General features: G+C 46.5%; 1 protein-coding gene across 1 annotated transcript in view; it reads right to left on the bottom strand.

Moving 5' to 3' along the window:
- Positions 1-23752, bottom strand: part of F13A1 (coagulation factor XIII A chain) — a 166126-nt gene that overhangs the window by 10080 nt on the left and 132294 nt on the right. The window contains exons 13-15 of the mRNA XM_034660199.1: positions 17088-17327; positions 12898-12954; positions 10785-10954 (exon numbers count right to left, since the gene is read on the bottom strand). Of these exons, the coding sequence (XP_034516090.1) occupies positions 10785-10954; positions 12898-12954; positions 17088-17327 (467 nt within the window). The remainder of the gene's footprint in view (positions 1-10784; positions 10955-12897; positions 12955-17087; positions 17328-23752) is intronic.

The raw sequence follows: 23752 nt of genomic DNA, 5'->3' as shown, positions 1-23752 counted from the left end.
GCGGTAAGTATTTTGGAGCCATCTGCTGTCTTCAGGGCATGCTATTACAGGTTTGGACAGAAGCTCCTTAACAAAAAATCTGGTAATAGCTATTGGCCCTTCCTCAACAGAAACACACAGTGACAAATACAAGATACATCTCACATGTGGTTTTAGGGGATTCATTACAGACCCGGAAGATCTACTCATGGACCTCCCCGGGCTCAAGGGCTCCAGGTGAAGAATCATTTCCATATGGCGAGGCTAGCTCTACAGGAAGATTCCTGCACTGTGGAAAGCAAGGTGCACCCTTCCAGGTCACTTTTAACAGTGTTGGGGAAATTTAGTGTTTGAAAGGCTGGCGCCTGTGCTTGGGTCCTCAAGGACAGTCTTTAGATCTGGCCATGATTTGAAGATTAAGACTTCTCACATAACTTCATGCATCATGCCTAACCAGTTTCCCTTCAGATGTTATCTTTGTAGCCAGCTGCTTCCATGGGTGTCTAAATACTCTCCAGGCTTCCCCCGTCCTGAGTAGGTAGGAGGCCATTGATCCACTGATCCAGGCCTGGGAGAGGTGGGGAATGAAAGGAGAAGTGTCTTCTCAGGTTGTAGAGTGTTTCTTTTGCAATTAACAAAGACACAACGTTCCCTTCCAGACATTCATCTCCTGCACCCAGAATGTAAACTTCTTTGCCTGACTACTGAGATGCTAATGAACCCTAGAGATTCAACCCAAGCCAAATATAAAAGCCTGCCTAACATTTAATATCACTGTTTTCTGTGTAGGGAAACTAAGTGGAGATATTTTCCTCCCTTCCTTTGAGGAAAATGAACATAGTATTTTCACAGTATGTGTTGATTTAAGTGAGGTGCCAGGCTATGATATCTGCCAAATGCTGAGAAGACCATTGTGGATAAAAACGTCCAAATCGAATTCTTTAAGGAATCTGCACTGTTCCCTTTTCTGTAATGCTGTAAAAGTAATTCCATATCATTGTCATTATATTTCTTATTTTCTTGCTTTTATAAAAAGTTAAATAAAGGGAACCTTGAGCAATCCAGAAGAAGGTTTGGTCAGGAAGGAACTTTTATATGTACTCACTTCCGAGAAGAGTAACCATTACTCAGGCCAGAGGAAAGGATAAAGTGTATGTCATTCCTCATGACACCAAAGTCTCTTCTGTGTTTGATGGTCCTGATTGTTTTCAATATTCCATTTAAAAGACGCGTTTTTAAATATTGACATCGAATATGACCCTTTCCAAGTTAAACATTCACCAATACGGACATACTGAGTTCTTGTCTTTTGTATGACTTCATGATAACGAGCAACTATTTTGATTCTTTGGCGAACGATACACACACACACATACACACACAGGTAAACTTTTGGAAGCAATTACTTTTCGGGAAATCACAAGATCTCTTCGTGGGGTGTATGCTTTGTAATATGCATACCCGTGTTCAAAACTGAAACTGAAATGAAGGAAAAAAGTTTGAGAAAGAATGAATTTCGGTGGCAATATAGTTCACACGATTTACTAGTTCACCCCACAGCCCTTACTTCAAGTGCCATCAATAACGTATTACATGTATTACTGGAAAATAAATTTATTTCTCCTCTCTGGCCTTGCTGGGAAGAAGTCGTTTCTTATTTGTGAACCGTGCTCACACACCAGCACCACCACTGCTCCTGGCTAACTCACTAGTGCAGCATTTACTAGGTAATACTAATGGTTTTACCGTAGTCAGGCAATGCGCTAAGTCTGCACTGTCCAGTGCGGTAGCCATTGGCCACATGTGGTTACTTCAATTCAAATTAATTAAATTAAATTAAAAATTCAGTCCTTAATTGCAGTAGCTACCTTTCAGGTATGCAATAACGACCGGTGGCTGACGGCTATCATATTGGACAGTGCAGGTGGGGAGTATTGCCATAGTCATAGGCCGTTCTACCGGACAATGCTGTTAAGTGATTTACTTAGATTGACTATTTAATCCTCACAACCGTATGAGGTAGATACTATGAGTCTTTGTTTTCCAGAGGAAACTGAGACACAGGGAAGTAAAGTAACTTGTTCAAGTTCCCAAGGAAAATAAGTAGGGGCAGTAAGATTGAACGCAGACAATGTGGTGACAGGGTCATTGCTTAACCACACCCCCTACACGGACTCTGGTAGCCACGATAATAACACCTGGTATTATTTTTAGCGTTTCCTTAGTAATGCAGGCACCCTGCTCCTGTTTTACTTACGTTATCTTGTTTCATCTCCCCACAGCCCTCCTTATGCGCTTGGGGGCGAACATTATCATTATCTTTGTTCAACTGATGTCAACGTGACACTTAGAAGACAATCAAAGGACTCAAGTTACAGAACTAGTAAACTGGCAGAACCCAGATAGGAATCTAGGTCTTTCTGACTCCAACAAAACATTCCTCTTTCAACACTACATACACTGTCATCTCTGACAGCAGAGAGGCAAAAATAGTAACCTTTTTCTGATGGAAATAGCTTCTTTATTTTCTGAAATCCACTGATGAGATCATTTGCAGTATTACCTTATGTTACCACTAAACTTCCAGGTAAGCACAATGATTATAACTTGACCCTGAACTAAATTTGAAAATGTATGTATAACCCAACTTTGTTTTTGACTTCATGGGGGAAAGAATCCGATTCCTGTGCCAGAGTAAAATGTGACAAGGTAGCCTTAGGGCCTTGATATATTACTTGACAATAATAGGATTTTTCTATTTAAGGTAAAGATAGAAATATCATTTAAGAAAATAACCAGTAGCCTAAACAGAGTGGGATTACATGAAGGTAGATAAGATTCATTACTCTCGAAGTTTTACTTTGTGTATGTGGTTTATTTTTTTAAGATTAAAAATAGCAAACGGGAAATACAGAGAGAAAATTATGTTTTAGGCACCCCAGTTAGTGGTGGTTTCTCATTTTCATTCTCAAATACAGATTGTTCGGCAGCTGTGCTGAGCAGGGAGATGCAAATGCACACTTTATAGTGGCAGGGCTCACTCAGCGACATCGTCTAGGATGTGCTGTCCTGGCTGATGGAGCATATCCACTGTCTGCTCCTCTGTGACAAACCGCTACAAATGGGCAGAAAGTCAGCTCCCCGAACATGTAAAGCCTTGGCTGGTGATGATCCACCAGGGACCCTTTGGGGATACATAGGCTACACTCGCTCAGAGCCCCTCAGGATGGGACCCCATAGACTGATGTCTTGGTTTTTCTCCACAGATTGAGAAGACAGTGCCAAAGGGGACAATTGCAGTAGGTGGGACACAGAAAGTGACCATAGTCGGGGGGAGGTGAGGGAGTGCTGGACTCAGGGTGTAAAGACCAGGGGCTGCCACTGTGTGTCCTCGGACCAAGTCCTTTAAAATCTCTGGGCCCTGGTTCCCCATGTGGTTACTGGGAGGATATGTGAAATCATCTGGCAGAGCTTTTGAAACGTAGCATTTATTGAATCTAAATGCAATTGATGTTTAAAGGGAGAATCTTATGTTGCCAGCATGACCATGAGAACTCCTCACTTATTAAGTTCTCTTCTGCGGATGACATGGATATGGTTTCTCAGGTACTGGAGTAAAGAGCCATAAGGAGAGAAGCTGCCAGCCGCCACCCACACTTGAAAGAGAAGTGGAGAAGCCCAGGTCCCTGTGCTCAGCCTCCCTGGTGACCCATGGCCCTGGTGGTCCAGACATGCGACAGAGTCATGGAGAACCCAAGGGAGGCTGGAAGGGACAAATGTGCTTGGTTGAAGACATGGTAGGGCTCTCGGGGTCAGGGTTCAGAGGACGGTTAGAACACGGAGTCTCTGTTTTCATTTTTTGCCTGGCTGGCTGGAAAGTTTCAGATGTTTAGGCTGTCACAGAACAAAATGATTTACCCAGTTGCTGTCACGGGGACACTCATTCCTCAAGTGGTCTCCTAGTGTCTCCTCCCCTCCAGGATAGAGGCATGTGAATTAGGATGTTGGAGGAGCAAGGCTCAGGCACTCCTCCCGGCAACCCTCTGCTTTGCTCTACTATGGTTAGAATAGGGGCTTTGGGGGCTCGAGCAGAGGGGGAATGAAGAGGATTCTACACTTAACCTCAGTAAGACAGGTGAGCTCCAGTAAAGAAGATCTGCTACTGTTTCAAGTCAGAGGAGATGTGGACGTGGGGCCAGCGCTAGGGTTATTCTGTGCAAGTTAGGCAAGGGCACCCCTTTTTCCAGGGTGTGGCAGGTGGTGAGTGGGCTGGATTTGGTCCCTTCCCTGTCTCTCCCATCCCCAGGCTGGGTACCATCTGCACCAGTGCAGGTGTAGGCCTGGAGTGGGGCCTGCCCAGAGGAAGGTCCCGGTACCCTCCTGGGGTGGGGGTGGGGGACAGCAGGAACATTTCCCGTGCGACCTGTGTGGTCTTCAAGGCTGCAAGTCCAGAGGACATTCTGCCTGTTGATGTCTATGAATCACCTCCCTTCGTAGGCCCTGTATGCACTGTAGCCAACCCATGCTAGAATAGAGAGACAGCACTTTTGGAGCTGACCTAGGGCAGCCACTGCTAGAAGGGAAATCAGCGGTCTCCCCCCATTTCAGAGAAAAAGTCAATAAAAATGTTCTCGGTGTTGAGTTTTTCTCTGGTATATTTTTTAAAAGCATTTGCTACAACTTATTTGCAGAGTGGGCACCAAATATCTGTTGAATGAACTGAATACATGAACGTATCAATGAGTGAGTGGCTAAAAGGAAGGAATCAAGGGAAGAAAACTCTTTCAGCCAACAGAACAAATAAGCAAGGAGCTAATATATGGTACCATCCTGCCCATACTGCTCTTGGCCAGCGCCTGGTGGGGACTGGGCCCAACTCGGGGTGGGAGGAGGCGGAGAAGCATGTCAAAATACTTTTTAAAAAAAGCTCGGAAACTGTCAATTCTTCTCATTTTAAATGTTTAAATGACTTTTTTTTTTAATTTGGGGACACCTGTGTGTTCATGGTTGTAATTAAAATTTTTTAATTTTAAGTTTTTATTCTAATTCCAGTTAGTTAACCTACAGCATGATATTAGTTGCAGGTGTACAATACGGCGATTCCACACTTCGGTAAGTCACCCGGTGCTCACGCCACGTGCGCTCCTTAATCCCCATCCCCCGTTTCACCCATCCCCCCACCTCCCCTCTGATAACCAGCAGTTTGTTCTCTAGAGTTAAGAGCCTGTTTCTAGGTTTGTCTCTCCTTCTCTCTCTTATTTTTTTCTTTGCTTGTTTGTTTTGTTTCCTAAATTTGTTTCCTAAATACGAGTGAAATCATGTTATTTGTTTTTCTCTGATTTATTTCCCTTATATTCTCTAGCTCCATCCATGTCATTGCCAATGGCAAGATTTCCTTCTTTTTATGGCTGAATAATATTCCATTACACACACACACACACACACACACACACACGCACACATCTTCTTTATCCATTCATCAATTGATGGACACGCGGGCTGCTTCCATATTTAGGCTGTTGTAAATCATGCTTCCAGAAACATCGGGATCATGGCTGTAATTTTTTTTAATCACACACATTGGAGGTGGTTATGTTTTCTTCTAGCAAAATTGTCCCTGGTTCATATGGGAAATTAACTCTATTGCTGGTTTGTGAAGTTCTATAAAGGCTGCAGGACATGTTCCACATGACAATACCCAAGAGCTGTTTTAGAATGGCCCCGGGAAGAGTTTATTTCCCAGATCCTGAATGGAGGTCATCTGAGGAACACGTGAATGCCTCTTCTCTCTCAATCTCACACCAGGTACTTTTAGAGTGGTCTCCCTCCCATGAAGGTTCCACAGTGAACAGTGCACACACTGCATACCCAGTCGTCAGAGTCAATTCCATCAGGTGAGGTTACGTTTGCTATAGACCAGAGGGCCACGTGCTACCCTAAATAATTCTCCAGATTTGCAGGCACAGATGGGACCAGGCGGGGGGGAGGAAGGGGACATTTATCAGCAACTACCAGGTCCTGGCGTGGGCTAAGCATTCTCACAAGCATCCCTGATGTTAAAGCTCACAACTTTGAGTTTTGCATATGGTTGGATTGAATATTAAGAGTAATAATTATTAGTGTGTTATTCATTCTGCAAAAGGGGATGCAGAAATTCAGAGAGAGGATGTGTGTGAGACAGACGGAGAGAAAGAAAGAGGAGGGAGAGGAGGAGGGGGAGGAGAGAAAGATGGAGGCCAGGCATGAGCGGGTGAGTGCATACTATGATTACCAGAGGTTCTTGCTAGGTTCTCTATGGCGATTATTTCAATGATCCTTTCCAGAAACCCAACCAGGCCAGTACTCGTACTGGATCCATTTTACATAGGAGGAGGTTGAGTAATTTGCCCAAAGCAGCTCACATAGGATTATGATCACAGAGGTCCGACTCTCTACAGAGGGTACCGCCAGTGTCCCCTCCTGATGTTCTCACTCTAGTTGGCTAGAGAACCCGAAACCTGAAGCCGTAACTGCCAACTGGGACTGAGAGAAACCCACCAGAACACTGTTTCCATGTTACACACCACGGACTGCAAGCAAACCAGTCTCCAGCCTGGAGACCAGCCAGATTCCCTCCACATCCCCACCCTCTCCAAAAAGTAGCTGTTTACTAAAAATCAAAATGGTGAAGTCTTTTCTTGACTTACAGCATCTTATGATGATCAACACATGAGAAAAACTCTATGTCTGATTTTAATAAAACGTACTTTTCTCATCAAAATATTTTGATAGCACTGATAAAGAGATGTGTGCTCATTAAAGTTTAATGAGTATCTCTCCCTGCCGTTTTCCACATGAAGATCATACACTATGACTCACGCATGGTGGGTGCCGGGAATAGTTAACTGGGAGCACAATTTAACCCAGTCCCAATCTTTATTTTCACGGGAACAAATGCAGCCCCAGACAGGGTCCATTAGGGTGCAAGTACATGTCCCCTGACCTAACTGCTTTGGTTGATGGTGATATGGGTTCAGACAGGTGGGTCCAATATTGCTCCTGGTTGACCTTTCTTTGCTTTAAAAAGGGAGAGAGGTAAGGACAGGGCACACTGGCTGCCAGGCCACTCCATTCCCAAGGCTAAGGTGGGGACTCCCAGAAGAGGGCAGTGCCTTGAACTAGTCTTCGGCTTCCTGCCTCAACTCCAGCCAAGGAAGGCTTTCTAGCTCTTTCTGCAGGCTGTCTAACTCTCTCCATGCCTTTGCTCCCACTTTCTCCTGGTCTCTGCACCCATGTCTGCAACTCGAGATGTTATCCATTCATGGATGATCGTCTACTGTTCTGCCGCCTTGAGTTTGGTGCCTCAACCTGATGTGATCTCTCCTCCCATGAAGATCACACACCCTCTGTTCAGGCTGGCACTTTCCATGGAAGTTCCCATGTGAGAGCAATGTAGCCTAGGGGTTATCTGCACCGACTTCCAGTCAGAAAGCCTCCACTCTTGCCCTGACCAGCACGTGATCACAAGCAAGTCCCTCATGGACAGAACAGTGACCATGCTAACAATGGCCACCAGACGCTCAGTGTTTAGTGTGTATTGGGTTTTAGGTACCCATCAGCTCATCATATACTCGCAACAACCTATGAAATGAGCATGGCGATTTTGTGGACGAGAAAACAGAAGCTACGAGAGGTTCAGTGATGTGTCCAGGCTCACACGCATGAGAAAGCAGGCTTTGATCTCGGAGCGTTTGGTCCCAGAGCCCATGTTTTTGATTGTGATACTACCACGCACTCAGGGCCTCTGCTTTCTCATCTGTAAAATGGTGACTGCAATAATACCCACCTCTAGGATGGTCACAAGGACTAGCCAAGATAATACAAGAGAAGTACAATAATCTAGAGCTCAATGGCAACTAGCTGCTGTCATTGTCATCACTACGTGCTGGTCTCGTCCCTCTCCTGGCCCCCAGTGAAGGGTGGGATGGTCACATCCTCCTAACCCCTCATCTCTCACACAGGGTCACCCTGTGCCCAGCACATTCCTTACAGTGACCTTGAGAGGGTCTGTCTGCTGTGGGCCTGACCAAGGCTCAAAGAGATTGACAAAGGGTTCTAGCATCTTCCTAGAATTTGGGGACATGCATCCTAGGTAACTGTGGACCCCTGAGCCATTGTGCTTTTGTGCTTTCATGGCCTTTACCCCTTTGCCAACTCCTGCTTTGGACAAGTTATTCAACTCTTCTCCCTGAGGTCTCCTGAACCAAGGTTCATCATAACCTTCTTTTTCTCCTCTCCTCTAACTTCTCCCTTCCCTTTCCTTCCCTTCCCTTCCCTTCCCTTCCCTTCCCTTCCCTTCCCTTCTCTCCCTCCCTCCTCTTCCCTCCTCTCCCTCTTCTTCCCTCCTCTCCTCCACTCTCTTCTCTCCTCCCTCCATCCCTCCCCACCCCCCCCCTCCATTTCCTTCCTCTCCTCTCCTCTCCTCTCCTCTCCTCTCCTCTCCTCCTCCTCCTCCTTCTCCTTTTCCTCTCCCCTGTTCCTCCCTTCCATCTTTTTTCTGTGTCCTCTTTCTCTCTCTCAGTCACTGTCAGTATGATCATGTCTCCAGTAGGCCAAGCAGCATCCCAGGTCCCCGGCCCTGAGCCAGAGTTTCTGGAACCAGGGCCCCTCACAGCTCAGTGACATCTGGGTGGTTTTTAGGGTGTGAGGTGCTTTATCCAGGAGCACCTCTTCCCTTGATTGGATTTAGTTCATCCCTGGGGCTGGTATGTTAATGACATTAGTGATTTAGGGGCCGCTGAGGTGAGGATGCTCCTGTCTCCTTTCCTGAACAAACAGCACTGAGCAGAAGCCAGGATTTCCATCTCACTTAGGCTGCAGTCCTGGTCAAATGGCCCTACCTCTAAATAATTTTCTGGCAGGAACAGCATCTCCCATACCTTTATGGAAATAATAATTAAAAAAAAAAAAACACCTGTAACTCTTTTAAAGGACACTTGCCCTGACCAGGCCACTCAACTTACGGCAGAGGGCATTTATATCCTGCCCCATGGGAATTTCACTGCTCTTTAAGTAAACCCAGAAGACAACCAACAAATAATCCTTCACATTAATAATGTCTAAAAGATGAAAGGTATCAGTTTCCTTTACACATCTGGTTTATTACCAGTGGTGCAATTAAATTCTATCTTATGCCATGGCTGGAGCACCTGCAGCTTGGAGGGGCTCTCTCCTGAGCCCTTCACAGGGACAGGGCATCAGTTCATAATGAAGTGGAGCAGGCGGGCCCCACCCCTGGAGGGACGGGTCTCCCAGGAAGCACCTACCATTGTGGAGGGGCTCTGGTTCTGGCACAGCACTTATGCTGCCGAACGCACACTCTCGCAGCACTGATGGCCCTACTGGAGGAGCCCTATGCCACCCCCCATTTGCAGCTCTTTCCTGTTCTGCCTACAGACCCCACACGACCTCATTTTTCGATTATCTTCTCAGGCCTCTTGTGTGGATGGTGCTGTGATGGGCCGTGGGCGGTGCCTGAGGCGGAAGGCCTCGTGATGACTTCAGCCTTTCTCAAAATGAAGGACCTGGGCTCTCTGTCTCGCCGGGCACGACCTGTCTGTGTTTGGGTGAGCCTCAGCCTCAGGTGACTCATCACGTGGCAGTCCTCAAGTGCCATGTGCACAGCCCTAGACCCCTTGACAGCTGCCCTGCTGAATGCCACGCGACAGTCATTAGCTTTACAAATGACTCACAGCAAATGATTCAGCAGACCCAAGGCTTACAGTCCCCCCACCCCTGCCACCTCTAGGGGCAGTTAAAATACGTGCAACTTGGTCAACTTTGATCATCACTTTAGAAGAATGAAGCTTAAGATCTGGACTGATACTTCTAATCACTTCTGGAAAAAAAGTTCTCCAGCAACTTGGAAAGGCCTCTAATCCCTGGGTAAGGCTGACGTAAGTTGTCAGACCCCAAGGACCTGGACGGAGGCCTGGGTGTCCGCTGACAGGACAGGAAGGTGTCTCAGGATGTGGCTACAGATGCTGTCTGTGTTCCCGAAAAGAGGGAACGAACAGGTTGCCATATTTGTCTGCCATTTCCATCCATCCTCAGCCTTCCTCTGCCAAGTTTCTTTGAACCATTTGGGCAGAGAATTCTGGTGGTAAATGGAAAGAGAACATAAAAACTACTAGCCAAATGGGCAAAATAACCCTATGGTGATAGAAATCAGAGAGGCGGTTTTTGGTGATGGGGGAAGGGATTATTGACTGGAAAAAGCATGAGGGACCTTTCTGGAGTGTTGGGAATCCTCTATGTCTTCATCTGGCTTGTGGTTGCAAGGTGTCTACATATATACAAACTCACTGTCACCAAGCTGACATCTCAGGGAGTGCATCCTACTGTATACACTTATGTCTCAATGATCCACAGTAAGTCCCAAATGCAGGCAGGAGATGATTCCAGTGGTTTCCATGCCTGACCCACTTTACTCTGGAGACACTGAATTCTATCTGTATCCATTACACATCTTTATCTTCCTCCACAAGTATGTTTATACCCACAGGTTATATTTATATCTGCAGCCACATCTATATATTTAAATCTGGAGAGGAGAGAAAAGTGTTATATGTGCGTGTCTATATATAGGGCAGTTTACTTCTTTCAAAGAACAGGAGGATCTTAGCTCCCCCGCCCCTTTTTTGTTGAATAGGACACACACACACACACACACACACACACACACACACACAGACACACACAAAGTATGGCTGGGTGCCTAATTAACAACCTTGCCTTTCTCCCTTGTCTGAGATGGTAAGACTAACCTTGATGATGAGCTGGGGGATGGTCAGCACGGTGGACTTCTGCTTGGCCAGAACATCCTTGGTCTCGTTGACACGCGCCGTGACAAAGAAGTGCAGGTATGCTTGCTCCAGCAGCTGGCCCATGTACTCTCCGGCTCTGATCAGCAGCTCCTCTTTCTTGACTGGCAGGAGGAGAAACAAACATGCAGGGTGTCAGGACCTGAGTCAGATCTGCTTGACTTTGCCCAGGGGCCCCACCCACTTCTCCAGCAGGATTTAAGGGAGGAACAGGACCTCAGCATCCATCAGAAGAACAGCCAAGATGAAGGGTGAAGACTCAATCAAGGACAAAGTCTCCTGCTTCTTGGATAAAACAAGAATGTGCTAGAAATTTAATATTCCATAAAGCCTTACTAGAGAACATGTGTCAATTTTTCCAAACGGTGCTTTTGCTGTTGTAAAAATGCAAAGCCATGACAAGGATGTTTTAGATCAAGGACCAAGGGGTTTTAACTGTGGCTGTTTTGAGTTGACCAGGGACAATCCCAAGATGACAGAAAACAGAGCCATGAAACCCAAGGCCATCAGTCCATGTACTACCCCCTTGTGCAACAAGAAACTTCTCTCCCAGGCCATAGGCCACCCTTGAACAGAACTGTCAACTATCTGAATCTTTTCCTTATAGCACTTCACATTTTCTTTCCACCTTTTTCTGTACCAATCTTACATGGTTTTTCTATTTAAGAGAAAGAAGCCTTTGAAACCAGTTTTTACCCTAGGCATTCAGCTCTCTCCCACCCTGTTCCTATTTGCAACTTAAACGACCTCTGTGCCAAATGCCTGTTTTCTCAAGTCACTGATGTTAGCTTTTAGGTGTTGAGGACAGGCCAGTGAGGCTGGCATTTGGAGGCTGGGGAGTGGTCCGGCTCCCCTCCGTTCACCATCTGGGCTCAAGGTGGGGATGCTATCTTGTGGCTTTGAGTATAACAATGAGGTTCTGTTCAGCTGCACTGCCCCCTTTCTCTGTCACTCTCATCTCCCACCGCTCAGGATTCAGGAGAACAAAGGGCACTCCTTCTATCCGCTGAGCCCGGGCCATGGTGTAGACTCCGGTGCACCTGCTCAGAGCCAGGTGCTGGTGCTGCGTTGGCAGCCGGCCTGGCGGGGAAATGGGTGGCGATGCCTCCATCCCCATGCCCGGAACACAGGCTCTGCAAATGCTCATGGAATGGGATATCTCCACCACCGCTCCCCTGACCAATGCCTGTCTTTTACCAAGGATTCCTCCTCCCTGTGGAAGTTATTGGAGGGGATGATTCCCAGGGTCCATCGCTTTACGTGCAGGGGATAGTCAGTCCCCAGTGAGCAGCTCCTGAAATGAGTGCGGGATACTGTGTAGGGCAAGCCAGGGCACAGGGGAGGCCCCCTGACTTGTCGGCCCCCAAGCAAAGGTGCGTCAGGCCATGCTCATCACCTTCACAGATGAATAGGTGCTGTGACCGCCTCTAACCTTCTGACTGAAGAGTTCTTAATCCTGGTTGTATGTCATAATCACGCAGGGACATTTTTTTTTTAAAGATTTTATTTATTTATTTGACAGAGATAGAGACAGCCAGTGAGAGAGGGAACACAAGCAGGGGGAGTGGGAGAGGAAGAAGCAGGCTCATAGCGGAGGAGCCTGATGTGGGGCTCGATCCCATAACGCTGGGATCACGCCCTGAGCCGACGGCAGATGCTTAACAGCTGTGCCACCCAGGCGCCCCACACTCAGGGACATTTAAAAACCATCCCTGTTGAATCCCACCACAGACCAATTAAATCAGAGTTTTGGAGCTTGGGGCCCAGACATTATTTCACAGGCTCCTGGCTGACTTTAATGTGTAGCTGGGGTGGAGGGCACTGCTCCAACAACCAGGAGGGTCCCACAGGATCAGCTCTGTAGGAGCCTTGGTTCATGTGGAAGGCATGGTGCTTCCAGTCCAGGTGCCTGCCGCTCAGAGTGTGGTCTGCAGGCCATCACCTGTGAGCTCATAAGAGATGCAGGTTCTCTGACCTCCCCACCTTCCACCCCACCCCCAACTTACTGAATTAAGGTCTGTTTTTGATTAAGATGCCCACGTGATGCATATTCAACTTTGAGAAGCTTCCAGAGTTAGGAGGACCTTGGCTTGACCTTGGCCCTTGAATTCTGCTTTTTTGAACGACCCACTTATGCTGCTTCTTTGGGCCCAAGCCTGGACCCTACTTCCTCCATGGCTCCCCTGGAAATTAATTGTCCAGACACGTAAGACTCCATCGCTTGACTGGCTACAACCTCAGATGAGCCCAAGGGGCCTGTTTTTCACACTCCCAGCTCTGGATGGATGGAGTGGCAAAGGGTATGCCTTGAAGAACATGTGTTTTGTCTCTAACTGCCTCCAGCAATAATTAAAAAACAGACTTCCTCTGGTTATTGCTGGGGGGAGGGGCTGTGTTTGACCACAGGGTTCCTTGAGGCCAGCGAGAAATGCCTGACTTCTTTCTACCAATCTTAACGGAGGCTTTTGCTACCTTTATAATGTTGGCACCAGGACATTATTCTCTGGGGTGGAACATTCTCTAAATCATAGCACTAAGGAAACTGGGCTGTGCTTCCAAGCCCAAGAGAACAGTGCTCCTGAAATAGTATGTTATGTAAGTGCTGTGTCTTGCCACTGCACAAGAAATTGTTCTAGATAAAGTTTATTAAATGTGGCAAGAGAAAGAAGAATAGGTTTTCACTCTGTGAGTGGTGGAGCTGGGCTCCTGCCAATATCATTCACTGTGTCTGGGGAAAGCCGAGGGAGACACGGACAGGAGCTGCCTCATCTCTTTTTCCAAAAAGCAAAGAAGACTAAATATAGCCAAGTGGAAACGATAGCACCTTTGAAGGTACTGGAAGGTTTAAGTTATTCAAATCTTCCAAGCTGATTCTAGCCCACACATTCTCTTTAATCATCAATCTGGAAAGTGTGCCTCCCATTCTATTTGGAAAACTTTCCTTGCAATCAAGCCTCTTAGGAGTGTACTCTGACCTACTTGATCAAGGTCTAGAATCAAGTGGCTTTTTGCAACACGCTGCAATTTATTTCATTTCATTTCATTTTATTTTATTTTTTGCAATTTATTTTAGATTGCAGTTTGCAATCTATTGCATACAGTTGATTCCACCTGGTCAGCTGTCCCTAGATCAGTGACCTAGAGGGTTAATGTATCATGCCATTCCAGCCTACTAACTCACAGAAGCTCATTTTCTTATTGGATTAGGGAGAAAAGAGGAAGGAGATGGAGGGATGGGACTCTTGTGAGGTGGGAAAGGGCGGTGCATAGTTAAGCCTAAGTTAGATCATGCCTCATTTCTGCTCAAAATCCTCTAATGACTCCTCTGCTCCCTTGGAATCAAAGCCGAAGTCCTTACAAGGGCTCACAGTTCTTTACGTGGTCTACACCATCCACTCTCCCTTGCCACCTTTGCTCCCAACTCTGGCTTCCTTGCTACTCATTGAACACATCAAACATGCTCTGGCCTCAGGGCCTTTGCATTTCATTTCTTCTGGCTGCAAAGTTGCTCCTTTCCTTCTCTCAGGTTTCTGTTAAATGTCACTCTGTTAGAGAGGTTTTCCCTGATCACCCCACCCCCACCAACATTCCTTCCCTCCCTACCCTATTTTATATTTTCTTATTATGTGCATAACTATACTATACTAAATATACTTTGTTTATTGTCCAGCCCTCACCGCTTAAGACTACAAGCCCCATGAGGGTTGGCACCTCTGTTGTGTTCATTGCTGTGTCTCCAGCACAAAACAGCATCTAGACATTCAGCATGAAATAAAGGTTTGGGGAACAAATCTACAACCCTGTGATGTGGGTGGTATCATTCCCATGTACGGAAGAGCTCAGATTACTTAAGTAACTTGCCTAGGGACACACAGCTGGTAGGTGACTTAGTCACACCTAAAATCCCCATTTGTTTAATTCTAAGGCTCAGTTTCTTTAAACTCCACTGTGTCTGCCTGTTCCCTTGAGTCCTTTATACCAACTACTCTTGTCTTTAAGAATTACCTTTCCTACCTTGAGGGATAGGACAAGTGTTAGATCTCTCAGTTTCCAAAAAAAAAAAAAAAAAAAAAAAATACCATGACGATTTCCTAATTGTTAGTCACATTACTACATCTCTGGAGATTTGTTCCCCTAAGGTTGGGTAGGTTTCTTAGAATTAGGACTTTAGGAATATTCCCCATTTTTCTGGGAATATCTTCCTAAAGCCTCACAAGGGTACTCACTGTGGCTTGGGACAGCCACCGAATCCAGAAATCTTGAAAAGAACTGGGATGTGTGAGTTGGTCAACCCCGTGGAGCATATTAGTCTTGCTTGCCTTCATGCTGTAAAACTTATTATTTGTACATCTTTAAAAATTTTTTCTTTTTCTTTGCCACATGTCAGGCCAACAGAAATCCAGCGCCCTGAAGGGTTCAGGTCTTTTCCAACCTGCTCTAACTCAACATGCTTGACCTGGAGACCGGTTTCTCCCAGTTAACTCATTTTACATTATGTGACCAACCCTTGTGCACCCTAAATACTAGTATCCCAAGAAAGGAGATTGCTCAAAACTGCAATCCCCAATGTAAACTGAAGCCTGTTGAGCCCAAGCCTGTTTAAAATTTTCTGAATTTTTATAGTGAAGGAGATGCTTTGGAAGGGCATGTATTCAAGGGAGGCTGGGCTGGATCAAGGATGAGAAAGAGGTGGAAGAGAGAACAAAGCCCTTCTGAGGTTCCTGAACAGCACATCCGGAGTCTCCAGTCTCCTCTCTCAAGGGCGGGCTCTCCCCTGTCCCAGTGTATCAGCAGATGAGTTTTCAGAAACAGCCTGTCTGCAGAGCTTAGATCTCTTACCTTCTAAGTGGTAAAGCAAAACACATCATTCCTGCTAGGGCAGTCCCCCAAAATGTTACCTGACTTGGGGAGAGAGATACCAATGGGGGGAGGGGTTGCTTTCTGACAAGGTGCTTCACAAACTTTCCTGGGCACTAAAATCCCCTTAGGATCTTGTTACAATATAGATCCTTATTCAACAGCTCTGGGGTGGGACCTGACACCCTGTATTTCTAACCAGCTCCCTGGGAATGCTGATACTTCAGGTCTTTGTGATGAGGGAACAGAAGGCAAGCTGAGGACAAAGCAGAAACTGACACCCCAGGACCCCCCCCCCCCCCCATGGGATGTATGTGACATTCCTCAGGCACTCCTGGCTGCCCTAAAGGACAAAGAAATAGTTAACCTTATAGAAACCACAATCCTGCAAGACCTGAGTCTCCCTCAGTTTGCAAATGTCTTAGCAATTTACAAGAGCAAAGCATTTCTATCAATAACCTAGCTTCCGGAAGGGAATGTAGATACAATTAAATGTCCTTATAATCTGCAGCCTCCAGGAAGTTCCCAGCCATCTTAATGTTAACGCCTTGCTAGAGGGAAAAACAACCATAACTTGACAGTGGCAAGGCCTCTGGTATCCTGTGAATCTTCTTTAACATATGAAAGTACTTTCTCAACCTCCTTTTTTCCTTACCTCCCCCAGCCCCATGGTATATAATCAGCCACCCCTCACAACCCAGGGCAGCAGTTCTTTCTGCCCACGGGTCTTGTTCCCGTGCTTTAATAAACCACCAATTTTGCACCAAAGACGCCTCAAGAATTCTTTCTTGGTCGTCAGCTCCGTATCCACCCCACTGAACCCCACCTGTATCCCACAACCTCATCACTTGGCCCACGCTTTGAGTAGCAAGAAGTTACATTTTATTTTCATGACTCATGGGGCTCTAGGCTTTGAAAATTTCAGTGTTCACTTCTATGCATGAGAGGTGAAGCCGAAATCTGAGGCCCCTCTGGAAGAAGGGGGTTCTCCAATGGGGTTCATGGTCCTGAGCTCTGCAGCAGCACTTTAACTTTGACAGGAAGTTATTCTTTTTTTTTTTTTTTTTAAGATTTACTTATTTATTTGAGGGGGGAAGGGGCAGAGGGAGAGGGATTGAGAATCTCAAGCAGACTCCTCGCTGAGCACAGAACCCGACATGGGGCTCGATCCCACGACCCTGAGATCATGACCTGATCTGAAATCAGGAGTCAGATGCTTAACCAACTGAGCCACCCAGGTGCCCCTGAAGTTATTAATGAGTAACAGCACCAAGCCAGACAGGGAGGCAGAGAACAAGTCACAAAGAGAAGAGCCCCCCCCCCCCCCCCCCCCCGCCCCACTGGTGCTGCCCGGGAAGCTTAGCTAGCACCATGGTTTACAGGTACGACANTTGGAGACCCCCGTGTAGAAAACAATGTTGCCTGAGAGATAGGCTGAGAGGGTGTAACGATTGGGGCTGTTGTTCTGGAAGGTGATGGTGAGCTTGAAGTCTCTTCCCAGCACGGCATTTTCCACTTCAAAATTCATGGCCACGTCAGACCTGGGTTTAAGGATGCCATCCGTGTTGATGGGCTTTTTAGCCCCGTACATCAGGGCAGTTTCCAGGGCCAGCCTCTCTTCTTCTTGGCCTGGGAGAGATGCAGAGATCATGACAGGGGAAAAGAAATGCAATCCATCAAAGAGAAATTAATAAACACGCTGAGTTCTGGGCACTGTACTTGTCCAGTTGCCTCTGTAGGCCAAACAACTGCCCTTCGAGACAGGTGTGCTCATTATTCAGGTGTTACCAAATCTGCAAAGTCAGGTTTCTGGAGAGCTACGATCTGCCTGGGCTGCCGAGTTAGGTGGCATTGCTGGGGCTTATCTGAAAGAGGGGTGCTACGGGGTCGCTCTCAGGGCTGTTTCTCCAGTGCTGCTACTTTAGGGTTCTTCGGGCAGAGTTGCCCCAGCCAAACTCTTCTCAAATAGTGGCGCCAATTTGTTTCCATTCGCCCCACCCACCAAATCCTAGCTTGAATTAGAGGATCTCTAAGCAAATATTTTGGTCATAATTGCATCTTGCCATTCTGCACCTTGTGCTATGCTGAGTTTCCCCCTATTCACTGATCTTTCTGATAAGACCTGTCTTCCTCCTCTCTCTTTCCACGTGGGCTTGTCCCACTTTCTCCTGCCGAGCTGACCCCTGGGCAGGTGCCATCTTGCCCTTTACTCCTTCCTCTGTTGCCATTTCTCCCCCCCCCCCCCGCCCCCGTNTTCACCTTTTTCACAAATAGTGCGCAGCCCCATACACACAGATCTAGCAAGTCGTTAACAAGCCTTTCCTGCCAAAGGGCTCTAAGGCCGAGCTCCTTTGGGGAGCACCAGGTTGTCTAGGGCCTCCAGATGTTCATTGTTTTGACTGCAGCCTATCACAGGTTCTGAGCTTGAGTCCTACAGTGAGGAGATTTAGTTAACATAAGACTTCTCAAACTCATCTAACACCAAAACATTTTTTTCTGAGGGATACCTATTGACATCTGGGGGTACACCAAAGTTCTAATGCAGTTGGAGATGTGTGTGCTGTTTTTAGGAAAACGTCTTCTGTGGGATTTCCAGGATGGTGCTGGAGGAGATGACGGTAGGGACAGGAGGAGAAGGGGTTAGCTCTGGAAGTATCAAGCAATAGCTTTGTGCAGGCGTGGAGGCAAAAAATACAGGTACAAGTCAGTCCTCAGAGCTGGCTCCTCCTGGCTCCGAGCTGGGCTGACATTCCGTACAGAGCCCTGGACAAAATGCTCAGCTTGAGGGGACAGGGCTGCGGGGGGCGCGGAGTGGTAGTCTTTATTCTCTTTACCACCCAAATACCTTTGGGTGCATCTTAGTGCATGGAAGGTACAGAGGCAAATTCTTTGACTTGTAAAAACTAGTTATGGGCATGGCTAGCAATAAATAAATAATAAATAAATAAATAAATAAATAAATCGCGAGCTTTTAAATTCATTACTTTTAAGATAATGTCTTCTACTTAACTCAGCGATGAAATGCAACGCAGATGAAGTCAATAACAACAGCTATCGCTGAGAGCCAACTCCGTGGCAGGTATGGTGGTGAAGTGTGTACTGGGCATTGTCTCATTTAGTCCTCAGAGAACTCTACAAGGCAGGCACTATTGTTCCCATCCATGTCCTTGTTGGTAAATAAGGGGGCAGGGCACCGGCATCAGAGGGTTGTTCGGAGGTTCGGAGGCATGCATAAGGACTGGCAGCTACTAGTACTTTGCAAAGCCAGAAAATGCCAGTAGGTGTTATAAACAAACGTGAATGTGCACATGTGCTAACGATTTCTCTGATTGTCAAGATTGCAAGAATGTGCCAGGAATTATTGGTCTAGGACAAGCATTGGCTAGAGCACGTTTACAGATCAATGGGAGGGAGATATCATCTCCCTATAAAGGGAAGAAGGGGCTATGACAAGGAAAGTTTAGTGAAATACTTTAGCAGAAAGCACCTGGCCGACAGCTCCTAGGGAGAGCATTACTGCTGATCGCTTTGGATGGACACCAGATATGCATTTAGACAAAATGCAGGAGGAGAACACCAGCAGTAGGGACCTACCTGTTAGAGAGGTGCCATCTGGGGGGAGAGAGGCTGAACTGGCCCAGATGAGGGGAAGGGGCAGTGGAAGGCTTGTGGCGAGCCACGAGAGACTTAATGTGACATTATAGACAGAGAAGCCTCTGGATCCCCTCTGGGGATCAGCCTGCCTATGAGCGGGAGCTGCCGGGCAGTCATTCCGGGACACACAGGCCCAGATAGGAGGCAGGACATCAGGGTTTCCCCAGAGCTCTGCAGAATTCCCGTCTCTCTGCAGTTGTGCTTTATGCTGACATCTTACATAATTCAGGGCCATGAATTTAGTGCTGTGGGAGAATGATCTAAAGCCAGATTATATTTTCTGAGATTCCTCTGTGGCCTCCAGGGGCAAGGGCAAAAGCATCTTTCCCTTAACTCGGTTGTAATGAAAGTGCCCTTCTATGTTTGTTAAGCTTCTTCTCATTGTTCAGGTGTTAGCTCAAATGTCACCTTCTCAGAGAGCACCCCCTTCCATCACCCTGTGTAATGTGTCCTCAAGTCCAGTCCCCTCATCTCTCACTAACTCATTACCTGGTTTTCTGTGCTTTTCCCAGCACTCGACGCTGCATAACACTATTTTCCCCACTGGAGCCCATCTCCCTGTCCCCAGGACCTACTACGACCCAGCCTACCACAGAGGCGTTGAAGGATCAAGGTTTGGAAAAGCACTTTGCTTTCACCCAGAGACAAAACTTTCATCTTTATAATAGATACTAAATAGTCCAGTTTGGGATATGTGATGTGCATTTAAATTCACCTGTGGAAGTGTCACCTGTGTTACCATTTATTTGACTATTTGGTGCTGCTTGAACCACTGATATCCAGGCACTGTGCTAGGCTCAGATGAGAAGCACAGCCCTTCCTTCAGGGGTCTCAGGGACAAGTGCAGAAGGATCACTATACGTATGTCCATCACAGACACTGGGGAGACGTTTGCATGTACGGCAGGGAATAGGGGGAGAGACTCAACACTATCTGGGGGCAGGGAAGACTTCTTGGAGAGGTTTTCTCTCTGTAGCGAGAGCAAAGGCATGAAGAAAGTGGCAGCCTGACTCTCTGGGGGACTGTCAGCAGCTCTCCTGGCTGCCGCCTGGACGCCTGTTGGTGCGGTCAGGAGGTGCAGCGAGGGGGCCCAAAAGGCAAACAGCAGAGGCTTGGTGAACTCTGATTGAAATGCCCTTCAAGGCAACAGAGGAGAGCAAGGGCTTTTAAGCAGTGTCGTGACAGGCTCAAATATATATTTTAAATATGTCGCTTTGGCAGTAATGCACAGGTTAGACAAAGGGAAAGAGAGGATGTGGTAGGAAGATGGAATTGGGAAGTAACAGCAGGTAGCCAGGAGAAAAATACTCATGCCCTGACTAATAGTTGTAGTATTGTAGTAAGAACAGAATTACTATAGGAGCAGAAACTAACTTTATTGGACACTTATTCTCTATCAGGCACTATGCTAAAGGCTTTCCACATTTGATACCACTGATTTCTCAGAGAGTGGCCATAGCGTAGAGGAGAGATGAATTTGAACTATTCCAAAGGGGACATTTAGAGGGTTTGTTGCTCGACTGATTCTTGAGTTGCTAAATTTGGCGGGACTGTGGTTCTCTTCAGTGGGGTGTGAAGTGAGGGAAACAGATCCAGGGAAGACAGGGAGTGAGAGAAGACAGCATTCTGGAAGGGTCGGTTTCAGGTTTCTATGGGAGACTTAGGGGAATGTGGAGCTGAACAGAGAATTTGGTCCAGAGACACCGACTGAGGGGTGATCAGTAGATGTGTGAATATAATGCCAGCCATGGAGAAAGAACATAAAGTGGGTAGGAATGAAGCCTGAGGATTGAGCCTAGAATAAGTGCCATTCAGAGGTGAGGGGGGATAAAGGAGCTTAGAGTTGCAGAGGGGAGAGAGAAAAGAATCAAGTAGGTTCGGATGGAACCAGGAGAAATGGTGTCATAGGAACAAAGAGGAGAGAGAATTTCAAGGTTCGGGGCTGAGCAGTAGCATCAGAAGGCACGGGAAGCTCAGGCAAGTGGAGATCTGCAAACATTTATTCCCCGTGGCAATCAGGTGGTCCTGGCAGCCTTGAGAAGAGGAGCTTCAAGGGGCACCTGGGTGGCTCAGTCGTTAAGCATCTGCCTATGGCTCAGGTCATGATCCCAGGGTCCCAGGATCAAGGTCCTAATTGGGCTCCCTGGTCAGTGGGGAGTCTGCTTCTCCCTCTGCTCCTCACCCCACTTGTGCACTCTCTCTCTGTCTCTCTCAAATAATGAAAATAAATAAAATCTTCCAAAAAAAAAAAAAAGAGGAGCTTCAAGGATCTGTGGCTGGTAGCAGAACTCAGTGGATGGTAAGTGAGAAAGGAAAGGAAAAGGTGATGGGACACCAAGGACAGGCAATTCTTTCAAGATGCCTGGCTGTGGAGGCCAGCGAGAAGAAAGAATGGGGCATGTTTGGTGGGGTATATATTGCTGAAAAAAGAGTTGTGTAATTTTATTTTTAACACAAGTGACACTGGATCCTGCTTAAATGCGAATGGGAAGGAGATAATAGGGAAGGAGAGATGGAAATACAAGTGACAGAGGGAATGATTGATGGAACAAAGAGGAAATAGAATCCAGACACCATCATAAAAGAAGACAGATGGCCGCAGAAGTTTTAAGAATTCTGGTTTTCAAAATTTTATAGTTTCCTAATCTTACATATTTGAAAAAAAGTTATAAAATTAATATTAAGCTTTAGTTCATCCATGTGAAAAATGATCTTTCCACAATTTAGTTAATTAAAATAGTTAATTCCTGAATCTGGTAATAATTCCTTCTCTATGTTTTTATTCATCTCCACATTTTAGTGGCCACATTTAGCATTTATGGATAGAGAAATTACATGAGAGATTCAATAATGAGAATCAGAGTGACAAATGCATGACCACAGATGCCAGCAGCCTTTCCCAGGGGCCCGTGGCAATGTCTATAATCACTCAGTCGGTCCTGCAAGATACAGGCATGGTTCTTGCAACCTTCCGTAAATAACACCCCACTTGGTCATTCTTAAAGTCAGAATTTAACATGCAGCTGCCATTCTTGATTAAGAGGCTAATTAACCTCCTGGGATCAAACTCCAGCCCAGAAGCCAGATGGGGTGTCTCATAACTAACCATGCAGATTTAGGGGTTCTTCTGCTTGGACCAGACCCTCATACTGTCCACCTCCCTGAGCCTTGCCTTCTGGAAGACTGAACCTCAGCTATCTTCCTCATCCAGAATTGGCACATTTTATTTCTTTTAATCTGGTGTCCACCTCTGGTGAAGCTCCGACTCTTCTTCTGTTGGACTGGCTTTTGGTCCTTCCTCTTTTGACATCCGGCCCTGATTTGGCCTTCACTGGCACCTCCACGGATGACAGCTAATGACAATGGCGTTCTGCTGTGTGGTTTAGAAGAGACAGCTGGTTGTCTGGATGGCTCCCTGCAGGGTCACTGCTTTTGCTCTACACTGTCTGTTCAGGACTTCTTCCACCATCCCTGGTGGGCTGCCTTTTCCTGGAGAACTCTCTCCTCATGCTTCACCTGGCCCATTCCGGTTTCTCGGTCTGTCTCAGTGAGACCATCACTAATGTCCTTCAGTATCCTGAGTCTGATTTGGAAGTCCCTTCTCTGCGCTCTGTTCTGGGCACCTGCTGCACAGCCCGGTGAGGGCTTGCTTCCTGGCTCATCTCCCCAGCTAGACTCTGGGAAGGCAGGAATGTGCATCTCATCCCTACACAACAGTGCTGGGAATATAGTGGGTGGTCAAGAGCAAGTTGTTGAATGGATGAATGAATAAATGAGTGAATGTTGCAGCTAGGTTCTTTTCTTTCTTTCTTTCTTTCTTTCTTTCTTTCTTTCTTTCTTTCTTTCAGATTTTATTTGTTTATTTGTCAGAGAGAGACAGAGAGTACTCGCACAAACAGGGAGAGCAGCAGGCAGGGGGAGAAGCAGGCTCCCCACTGACCAGGGAGCCTGATGTGGGACTCGATCCCAGGACCCTGAGATCATGACCTGAGCCAAAGGCAGATGCTTAACTGACTGAGCCACCCAGGCGTCCCTCTTTCTCTTTCTCTATGGACTTTTATTTTTTCTTTCCAAACCTTTTTGCCTGTAACTCTGTGACAAGAGGGCATTACTTGTTTGTTTTGTTTTATTTACTTTTGGTTTTTTAAAACTCTCCCTTTAGGAAAAAGCCAAAAAGAAAAAAAAAAACACATTTGTTTCTATGTTGTGCAATGGATGATAACCAACAGAAGAAAAGAATGAACCATTTCAGAAATATAGCCAAAATTCACCAGTTCAGGTGACAAAAATCCTGAATTTCTAATACAATGCATGAGAATTCTCAACTCAGCAAACTTTCTCTTTATAGTGCAAATTGCTTTTTTAAACAAGAGCAGAGAGACTGTCTAACATACTTAAAT

The sequence above is a fragment of the Ailuropoda melanoleuca genome, chromosome 5 (genome assembly GCF_002007445.2).
Source record: "Ailuropoda melanoleuca isolate Jingjing chromosome 5, ASM200744v2, whole genome shotgun sequence".
In the NCBI taxonomy this organism is placed as follows: domain Eukaryota; kingdom Metazoa; phylum Chordata; class Mammalia; order Carnivora; family Ursidae; genus Ailuropoda; species Ailuropoda melanoleuca.
This window is presented reverse-complemented; position numbering and strand designations above follow the sequence as displayed.